This window comes from Carassius auratus, chromosome 38 (assembly GCF_003368295.1).
Source record: "Carassius auratus strain Wakin chromosome 38, ASM336829v1, whole genome shotgun sequence".
NCBI classification, from domain to species: domain Eukaryota; kingdom Metazoa; phylum Chordata; class Actinopteri; order Cypriniformes; family Cyprinidae; genus Carassius; species Carassius auratus.
In genome coordinates this window covers 24,413,129-24,423,911 of record NC_039280.1, presented here as the reverse complement: position 1 = coordinate 24,423,911, position 10,783 = coordinate 24,413,129, and the positions used below count along the sequence as shown (strand labels likewise).

At 37.3% G+C, this 10,783-nt stretch overlaps 2 protein-coding genes across 2 annotated transcripts; one reads left to right on the top strand and one right to left on the bottom strand.

Annotated features, from left to right (window-relative positions):
• The first annotated feature begins 207 nt into the window (after positions 1 to 207).
• On the top strand, positions 208 to 3,621 carry LOC113057560 (galectin-related protein B-like). Its single transcript, XM_026224980.1, has 4 exons — positions 208 to 260; positions 591 to 679; positions 3,017 to 3,206; positions 3,324 to 3,621. The coding sequence occupies exons 1-4, from the start codon at positions 234 to 236 to the stop codon at positions 3,465 to 3,467; spliced, it is 450 nt and encodes a 149-aa protein (XP_026080765.1). The 5' UTR covers positions 208 to 233; the 3' UTR covers positions 3,468 to 3,621.
• Positions 3,622 to 4,837: 1,216 nt separating this feature from the next.
• On the bottom strand, positions 4,838 to 8,466 carry LOC113057461 (pleckstrin-2-like). The gene is made up of 9 exons (XM_026224894.1): positions 8,399 to 8,466; positions 8,136 to 8,300; positions 7,381 to 7,571; positions 7,212 to 7,303; positions 6,187 to 6,374; positions 5,975 to 6,076; positions 5,810 to 5,893; positions 5,640 to 5,718; positions 4,838 to 5,395 (listed from the first exon to the last, which is right to left on the bottom strand). The coding sequence occupies exons 1-9, from the start codon at positions 8,453 to 8,455 to the stop codon at positions 5,268 to 5,270; spliced, it is 1,086 nt and encodes a 361-aa protein (XP_026080679.1). The 5' UTR covers positions 8,456 to 8,466; the 3' UTR covers positions 4,838 to 5,267.
• Between the last annotated feature and the right edge of the window lie 2,317 nt (positions 8,467 to 10,783).

Sequence of the window (10,783 nt, the reverse complement as noted above, 5' to 3'; positions counted from 1 at the left end):
TACATTTACTTGGATATGTGACGGAGTCACTTCTGTATTTTGTCATTCATCACTCCCTGCCTGTGATGGTTGCTATGGCAACGCAGTGGCGCGAGGCGGGGGTTCGCGGATTCGACGCCGGTCTCGCGCACTGCGATGAATCAATTCCGTGCGTGACAGCTATTGTCCTCCGCGCTTGAAAACGCAACACCTGCAGGACTAAAAAACTAAAGCCTTTCGCGACAGAAGAAAGCATGACAGATAAGGGGAACATCAGAAACGTAAGTATAATGACGATGATTTCTGAGTTTATTGCCTATGAGATTGATTGATTGTGCTGGCTGGCACAGTGACGTTCTCACTTGTTTATTTGACTGATAAATATGTCATATAGCCTATATTCAAGACTGCTACATTTATAAATGATACGACTCGGTAATTTACATATAAAATATAATTAGCATATAACATGTAAACTGTGAAAATGATAGCAACAATTAAGATATCGTAATAAGCTTAAGTATCAGTATGTTACATTAATAAATATCATTCGTATTTTGCCTGACTATAGCATTAGACATTTGAATGACAGTAGAGCACTATTCCTGCAGGAGGAGGACTATGTTGGGGAGATCAAAGGGGGTCTACGGCCGACCATGAGGCTGGTAGTGATGGGTATTGTTCACAAGCAGCCCAAAAGGTTCGTATCAGACACCACCTATCTGTGTCTTCTCCAGCACTTGCGTTCATTTGTCAAATGTCACATCCGCACATCCTGAATGACTCGCCTTCACTGCAGTAACACAATGAGCCAGTTGTATCGGGGATTAAACTGTTTTAACGTCTTCAGTTCACACAGGAGCAATAGAAAACATGGGTGCCAACAGAGAACACTACAGACATACTCATTTTAAATGCAAGAAAACACCCATTTAGCTGCAATACCACGTATGTGTATCTATGTTTGTGTATACAATATTAGTAGATGTGTTTTTATGTAAACATATTTATATAGTCTAGTTTATTACTTTATACATACACTGTATAGACAAACGTTTTGGGACACAGCCTTCTTTCAAAACTGTAGCAACAAATAATATAATTAATGTATTTTAAAATTGTATTTCCATCTCTATTGCAACAGTTTGGAAGTGTCTAAAATGAGTGTACCCATATGTCCAAGTCATTGGTGTTTGGTCATGAGTTTTTGGCTCAAGGTCTGCGTTTAAAGTCACACCAGAAGTGTTCAGCTGGGATTAGGACTTTGCTTTCTGCAGACCACTTAAATTCTTCCACAATGACAGAATCAATCATTTCTTGTCTTAGGCATTGTCATGTTAGAACAGAAAAACTTTCCAAAACCTTTCCAAACTGTTGCTAAAAAAATAGAAGTACCCAATTCACTAGAATATTACTACATGCTTTGACATTAAGATTTGTACTCACTTGTTTATTAGATAGGAGTGACCCATCAGTGTGTGTTACTATATAATGTAGCCACATGCATAAAAAAGTGCTAACTTTTAAATTATTTTAAGTAAAAAATATTAACATCTTTGAAACAACCTGTATACATGAACGTGTCAACAAATCTAACACTTTTTTTTACAGGGTATAACAAAAATATGTAACTAAGTTTTTAAAATAAAATCTAAACAAGTGTGCTGTTTTGGGCAGGGAATTTTGACACGGAATACAAATTTTCTCTACAAATTAAGGAAATGTATTCTTTTTACTTCTGAAAAAATACTGTAAGATTTTGTTGTCTGGTAACTTGAAGGTTTTATTGTATGTTAATGGGTTTTTACTTTAACATTTGAACATTTTTTTTTGAGTGCAATACGTTTGGTTTTCCAGCTGTTCTTATCCACTTCTGTTTTGTCAGTGTGGGAAAAAGGTCTATTCCCATGAAGAATTATCCAGCCTGATCTGTGGGGGAAAAAAGAAGGAAAAAAACAGATTGGACAATTCTGGCCATATTTGGCAACTAAGGATACCCAGAAACTGCTGGTTCATAATGTGATTTGGTCTGGAGCATCTCGGATTCCAGAACTGATGCAATCTGTTAAAATGATGCTTGTTTTTAAAGGGGGGTGAAATGCTATTTCATGCATACTGAGTTTTTTACACTGTTAAAGAGTTGGATTCCCATGCTAAACATGGACAAAGTTTCAAAAATTAAGTTGTACGTTTGTCACAAGTTTCGGAAAGTTTTTTTCGAGTGTGGCTCTGTGTGACGTTAGATGGAGCGGAATTTCCTTATAAGGGCACTTCTGCCGGAAGAGCGCGCACTCCCGTATAGTAGAGCATTGAGAGCAGAGGCATTCACTGATCAGAGCGAGAGCGTCGCGAAATGTCACAAAAGGAGTGTGTTTTTGGTTGCCAGGGCAAGACAACCCTGCACAGATTACCAAAAAAAAACAGCATTAAGGGACCAGTGGATGGAGTTTATTTTACAGAGAATCAACGGAGTTGTGCAAGTGTTTTTGTTTGTTCCCTGCATTTCGAAGATGCTTGTTCACAAGGCCCAGTTTGACGCCGGATTTGCACATCGTTTATTTCTTAAGGATAATGCAGTCCCAACGAAAAAGGGTCACGATCGTGTGTTGGAACCGCATGCGGTGAGTAAAACTACTTCAAATATCTCTGCCTCCTTGTTAGTGCGTCCGCCTCCCATGCGGAGACCCGAGTTTGAGCCCCGCTCGGAGCAAGTCGTTGCTGCTGCTGCTCTCGTTCAGTTTCAGCCTTCACAGCTGTCACAGTTTCCAAACGCTCTCAACACAAAAGCCTACTGGCGCTCGTGATTCTTTAGCTCCGCCCACACGTCACGCCTCCAGCCTGTCGTGTTTTTCCGGGAAAAATCGGTAAAGACTATCTTTCTCTTATGAATATAATAAAACTAAAGACTTTTTTGAGTAATGAAGGATGCAGTACTACTCTATAGGTACTCAAGATTAACAGGATATTGAGTGAAAACGAGCATTTCACCCCCCCCCCCTTTAAACTGATGTTAAAAATCTATTTCTTGTGTCGTTAGTATGGTAGTGTTAGTGGCATGCCAGTCTAAAGGAGAGAGGGATGAGGAAATCGAGAGTGATGTGGGCCTGGAGTTGAAGGTGAACTTTTCAGAAAAGACTGTGCTTCGCAACGCGCGTCTGTCAGGAAAGTGGGGCGCTTCAGAAACTGCCCTGTCTTTCTTCCCCTTTGCTCCAGGAGAGCCCTTTAAGGTAAACAGTCACAAAGTTTGTTTGGAGGTTGTGATCACAGCTAATAAAGCTTAAGCATTTGGTAATGTCCCACCTTTCTGTCACTATAATGTTGTTTCTATCGTCTGTCTCTCTCAGATGGAGATTGTGTGTGAGCACCAGCAGTTCCGTATTCTGGTGGATGGGCAGCCATTGTGTGGTTTCACTCACAGAATAACTCAGCTCGCATCTCTCACTGCTCTTAGAGTCCAAGGAGATCTACAACTCACCAAAGTGGCTTGAGCAAGTGAAGAATTGTCTGCCATGACACAGACTCTTCATCGAAGCAACTTAGCTGAGGTTTTAAAATCCTGAGCGTACTGTACACGATTGTCTTAAAGTACCACAACTCCCTCTGTTCATTTAAAACATTTAGAACTTAATTTTGTTTGGATCTGTGTTTGTTTTAGTAGACTAATTTGTTGTTTTGCAAAGTTTCTCTAGTGATTTTTATTTGTAGTGGCAAATGAGGCTGTTCAGTTTTAAAACTGTTTTGCGTTAGTTTGGACACATTTGTAGTAGAAAATCTCTGAAGGATAATCTGAACCAGCTTTAATCAATCCAGATAACATACAAATTTGACATAAGAGTTATTTTCCACAAACTAGCTCAGATAGAAGATTTCTTTCATTGCTTTTTTATAATACATAATGTACTGCCTTTTTTTTCTTTTTTTTGCTTTTGATTTGATATTTAGTTTCTTTGGCTCTTTGATACAGAAGCAAAAGTGCCTTCATTGGTTCCATTAGATGCACTTCTAAAGAAGAGAATTTGGGTGTTTTTGTAGCAGTAATTGTTGTAGTTCAAATTCACTTGCATTCACACATTTGGCAGATGCTTTTATCCAAGGCAACTTACATTGCATTCAAGGTATACAAGGTAATACGTTCTTGCATTCACTCAATCAAACACATAATCTTGATGATGATAGCGACATTCTCTACAGTTTGGAATACAGGAATGTTATTTTTATGCCTGTCTAAAACATTTGTTAAATCATTCCTACAGAACAGAATAATTCAGAATCATAAGAGAAACATTTGTTTTTATCCTTTGTTCATTTGAATGTGCTGCATAACAGGTCTGATGGTATTAGGAACCTAAGGATTCATAATGGACACCTGAATGTTCACTTTAAAATGCAATTCCCTGCGATTGTATTGGTTTGAAGAAAAAGGACTCAAAGTCCATCTGAAGCCTGTACTTGGTGCTGTCAATTGACACACTTAAATCTGCAAATGAAGCATGTATTAAAAGCAAGGTTTACTTAAATGTCTTTAAACATCTAATAATTGCAATATGTACTGTAAACAGTAAACTTTTCTTGAATTTTTAAGAAGGTCTTAACATTTATGTTATATAATGTGTGTGTGTGTGTGTGTGTGTGTGTGTGTGTGTGTGTGTGTGTGTGTGTGTGTGTGTGTGTGTGTGTGTGTGTGTCAAAGTGTGTATTTGGGAATGTTTGAAAGTGAGAGAGTGAGAAATATGCTCACAAATATGCTCAAGACATGAAGTCAGTTCTGTTAACTGACAAAACACAAGGCAGGTAAAAACATGCTAATGGTCCATAACAAAACTGGCAGGTTTGCACATCAAAGACATGATTGCAGATGACAATTACACAAATATAACTTTAATTTTACAAAATACATTTCACAATGACCATAATTTATGCTTTCAAAGGACATTCACTGAATGTATAAACTTAACCACCTGTATATTATATCAAACATTAGATACAGATTTACCAGGGACATTAAAACCTTGTTCTTTGGGGAAATCAGAATTTTATATGGAAATATTCTATATGCTGAATGAAGCCTCATGCTGGCCTCATGTGTATTACCTATTTTATTATGATTTTTATTTTAATATGTTTTATTTGTTACTAGCTTTATAACACTGTATATCCATTTTCTTTGCACATACAAAAATACCACATTTACAACTATTAAAACAGCACAATATTTCTAAATAGATGTGTGACAGACAGACAAATATAAATTTAGCAAAAACAATCAAATTAACAAGAACAACAATGAATTAACTCAGTTGTCTAATAGCTTGGATCCAGTTTATCCTCTCTTCGTGTGCTGGCGCCTGAATGTAATAGTGTGTGTCCGTCTGAGTGATGATTTTAAAGAGGTTCCCCCGGACTTTACCTTTAACACCTGAAGATTACAGGAGAGTGACCATTAGCACTTTAGTTCACCATTAGTTCACAGTGTTTACATGTAAATATTACTGCTACCTTGACAACAATTCGCAAATCACTGCTTTTCAGTGCTTGCGGTCTGTGACAAAGTCTTTACTTAATTTTGATTCATATCTGGAATTGCTTTGTAAATATATTTATTGTGAAAAAGGTAGTCATCAGACACTTCCACAGAAGTGTTGTAAATCTGACTCACTCACCTGACGGTATGCCGTTATCATCAAGAGCAGACACCAGACAGCCACGCAGAGATATACTGCCAACCGGAGTGATGTCATCCTTAAAAAAGTCAGCACAAAAATAAACAGACTTTAGACTCTAGCATAAAATGTATTTGTACAGTCTGTGAATTGCAGGTCAGTGCTCTCACCTTGCTGGGGTCATAATAGTGCAGGAAACCAGGCTCCGCTCTCAGAACAAACAATCTCACCTTCCAGTTCTTTACCTTGTGCCCCTGGCACACAGAAAAAAGACTGTTGGCATCACAGAAAAGCACTTTTCAGCTCAAAACACCTAATTATAGTGGAGTGCTCACCTGTTTGAGCAGGTAACCTCTCTTCACCACTTTTCCACTGAGTTCCACAGCAGACCGAGACTTCTCTGCTTTTACACTGCCTCGCTTCTGGAAGCTTTGGGACTGTTTGAGAAATCATATCCATTCGGTTAAGGACATCTTGTATTTAGTATAAATAATTACAAAAGCACTAAATATAGAATAAAACAAGAAGAAAGAGATTTGAAACTTACAAAGCAGTAGAGTGCAGTGGAGTCATCGAGGAACTGTTCTCCTAGAGCTGCGTTACGGAGAGCGTCTGCGCTCCTGATCCCAATGGGCCGCAGGGAGGCCTCATCCAGCAGTGCAGAGGCTAATGTTACTGCCTCCACACGGGTCAGAGCCAGCTTATTAAACACAAGCCAGTCCACCACTGTTGAGCCTACACATATACAAACAAAAACAGTTCTATTGTCTGTGTTCACAAGTTCCAGACAGGCTGCCAGTCAGTATGCTGTAGGTGGCGACAAGTCACTCTTTATGAGTCAATCATTAACTGGTGCAAATACACTGAATCAAACAGGAAAAAGCAAGCAACTCATTGGAAGAAGAAAAAAACAAGCAACTCATTGGAAGAAGAAAAAACAGACAAACTAACTAGTAATATTGTGTCTAAAAGGTAAGGAATCACGTTATACATTTGAACATCATACACACAAAAAAGTCTGGGGCTAGGAAGTGACTTTTTAGACGTTTACACAAAACTATCAAATAAAGTAATTTGACCCTGGACCAGTCTCAAGTGTAAATTTTTGCAAAATTGAGATTTATACAACTTCTGATAGCTGAATAAATAATCTTTCCATTGATGTATGGTTTGTTAGTATTGGACAATACTTGGCTGAGATACAACTATTTGAAAATCTGGAATCTGAGGGTGCAAAAAAAAAAAACTAAATACTGAGAAAAAATTGCCTTTAAAGATATCCAAATTAGGATCTTAGCAATGAACATTAATAAACATTAAATGTCAATTTTAACGGTTAAAATATTTAACGGTAAATGGTAAAATAATATTGCTGTTTTTCTGTTAAGCACAAGAGACCTCTTGTGTCATTTTAAAATCTTAACATTCCTAAACATTTGATTCCTAAACATTTGAGTAAACATTTGAGAACAGTATTTTATAAAAATTAAGATCATCAGGAGAGAATGTAATGTCTTTAATAATGCATATTCATGCTTTATTGTGTGAGATCAGTGTTTTTGAGTATCTGACCTGAGAAACAGTTGGTGTAAGAGCTGCCCTGCTCAACATGACTGCACAGCCGGACACCACTGTGCACATCATACATGGAGTCCACCACCTGACTGATATACAGACACACATTTAGATATGACGTCCAAACACATTTTCACATATACTGACAAACTACATACATCGCTACCTGAGGTTGACATTGTGAAGCTGGAGTGATGTGGATCCTTTCACTTGTGAAGGGGAGGTGGTCTGTGCATCATGTGGGTTGAGGTTCTGTACCACTGCACCAATCGCTGTGGCCCATTCGTCACGTTCCTCTCTTGTGCAAGCCTCCAGAAAGTGCTCCTCTGAAGTGCTGGTCTGCAGCTTCATCACCAACTGCAGGGTGTAAAATATGGTAACTAAGACATAATAGTTCTTCAGTCATAAAGCTAAAGAAACATTTTAGTTGGTTGACGATAAGCTCAGCACTGACTTTTGTAAGAAAAAAATGAATAAATGAAATTGGCACAAACAGTATGCCACAGAAAACCCCATCACTCTGTGTTGATTACAGCTGTTACACAATGTGGAATATAAATATAAGACACTGAAAAAAATTACCGGGGGAAATAAAGTTTGCTTCTGACATGTTAGTGCATGTGAACATTGCAAAACAAAATAATGAAAGGATAATTCAAGCATAACCAGAGGCTTTGAACATTTCAAGCACATATTAGACACTCCCACTGTTGGTTTTACTAAACCACTGATAAGCCACTTCTCAATAGCCTACTATCTGTTTGTAGACAGTGGAAATAACCAACTGACCTTGCATTATATTGAAATATGAAGTTATTTATTTTAAAATTCCTTTACACCAGATTCTAAAAACGGCACTATATTGTATCTTGTCATGTAGTTTTGTGGTTACACAAATATATATAATAAATCACCATTTACCGGTCTGTTCTCGTATTCCAGGTAAGGACATGTGATTTTGCAATCACTCAACAGAATCGTCCCTCGATGGCAGGAATCCCGTTTGCCGCCCTCATATTTATAATACAGAAGTCTGTCCGATTTAAGTGCAAACCAACGAACTTTCCAGTTTTGAACCACATGACCCTAAAAATTAACATCATTTTATAATAAACCAATAAGAATTAGGAATTAATTTGCCAGTTTGGGTATAGATTAAAAAAAAAAGTTAAAAAGTCTCTTACCCTTTTCACCAGAAAGCCCTCTTTAAAGACGCCGTTATTTTCGGACTCAGTGCCCATGTCTAACTGTAGTCTCAATAAGCAGGTAAGCGCTTCATCAGGTGTTTTATAGCTGCTGTGGAATTCCTCGGAACGTGCGTCATTGCGCGCACCTCCTATTAGCGCCCCCGGCTTTTAGATAGGCTACACAATCAACGATGAGCAAGAAAACTGTCTGGGCGTGAGTTTGAGAAGAAAAACAAAACAAAAAATATGTTAAATTAAAAAAACTAAATTATTTAGAATTGGTAAAGTTGATTTAGGCAAATATATAATTAAATTAATTTGAGTCTATTAAATATTACAATAAACAGAACTCTCCTTTGGGACCTTCCTGTAGGGGGCTAGCTATCATGAGTCACCAAGACGCAGTCAGACTGAGTCATTGATCTGGTTCATGTGAGATTCAGCTATTCAGTGACCGGATGTTTGTTGCTATGGCAGTGCAGCTTAGCCATGAAAATAAGATTTTAAAACTCACGTAGGTCAACAAATTGTTTTTCCTTAGTAAAAACTGTAAGCCCTATTTAGTTTAATTATTATCACATTTATTTTTTATTATTGTTGTTGTTTTTCACACTTGACTGCTAATTTTATTTATATATGACCTTCCTGGTTCATTTTAAAACTCACGTAGGTCAACAAATTGTATTTCCTGTAAGCTTTACCTTAATAAACCATAACAGTACAACATCTCACAGTAGGCAAACAATTGGTTACATTATAACCATATATATTATATATTTATGTCTCATGTTTAGATTTAATTCAGATTTGTTATAAATGTTGTGAACTGTAAATAGTGTACATAGCCTACAGAGGAACTCAAGGTCAGTTGTTTTTCTTTTCTTTTGTTTTCTTAACTGTCAGTATTTTGTATTAATGTTTATTCAGAATATTACTGAATTCTAAATGATATCGTCACTGTAAACAAGCTAGGAAAAGATTCTAAAATTCTAAATTCACACACATTTGGAAGTAAAAGTGGAATTTGCTAACAGACACGAATAGCTGTGCCGAGACATCCTTGCACAATCTGTGGATCAGATGTCCAGAAATTAGCACCCGTGTTCCTACATGAACTGCGTGAATATGCGGGAACACGGCCAAACCGCAGTTACCAAAAAAAAAAAAAAAAAACTTTTACTATTCACTTCTGTAGTGCACTAGATGGTGCTCTAGCGCAGCAATTGAGTATTCGGGAAGTACTGAAAATCACCTGTCTGTAGCTTTCTAATAACCCTTCAGACCTTGAATAGCTTGTTCAGGTCTGTTTGATTAGAGTTGAAGCAAAACTCTGCAGGGCTGCGGCTCTCCAGGACCGACGTTCGCCAACCCTGGTCTATGCTCAAAACTGAAATTTTTGCGCCGCTTCTGTTTTTTGTTATTTAGGGTAAAACTATACCAGTCCATAATATAAACAAAAAAAAAAATCCCCTTATTGTTATATGTCCTTGTAAAAGTACATATAGCTTGTAAAATGTGAAAACTTTAGATTGGGGAACGTGTAGTTGGTGAGATGATGCAAATTCCCAGTTTGAACAAGTTTGTGAGTATTGCAGATCCTGGACACAAAGCTAAAATCCCGGACCTGCTGATCCACTTTTAATTGAAACACACAGGACAGACAAAGATACACAGCCCCCTGGTTACAATTGTGTGTGTGTGTGTGTGTGTGTGTGTGTGTGTGTGTGAGAGAGAGAGAGAGAGAGAGAGAGAGAGAGAGAGAGAGAGAGAGAGAGAGAGACAGGGACTGAAAAACATTTATGCCCTATTTAGTTTAATTATTATCACATTTATTTTTTTCTAATATATTTTTTATTATTGTTGTTGTTTTTCACACTTGACTGCTAATTTTATTTATATATGACCTTCCTGGTTAAAAAGTAAATAAGTAAAAAAAAAAAAAATCTTCTTTTATTTGACAATTTTTAGTATTTGATTGTATGGTGGCTATGGATACCACACATTACACAAATACTTTCACACACAAAGATCAGCTGGTTTACTGGGATTTGCTGCAGCTGGGGTTGTGTCATCAGAAATAACCATTAACACTGTTCAAACAGCGATCCCAAAAGTTCTGACGTAAATTAAATCACACCCGGATGTAGGCCTTTTAAAAAGCAGCACAATCAGAGGGGTTAAGGAGCACAAACATTCAGACCCACACAAACATCCTTTGTCTGTTTACAGTGTTGGAGAATGGTGGTAATAAATCACTATATACTGTTATCAAGCCGTAGTACAGTTGTCAAATCATATAAAACGTAAATGCAAGTGCCTTTATGAACATACACTTACACAAAATCCCATTAAAATTTAACACAATGGATTCTTTTACAAGCA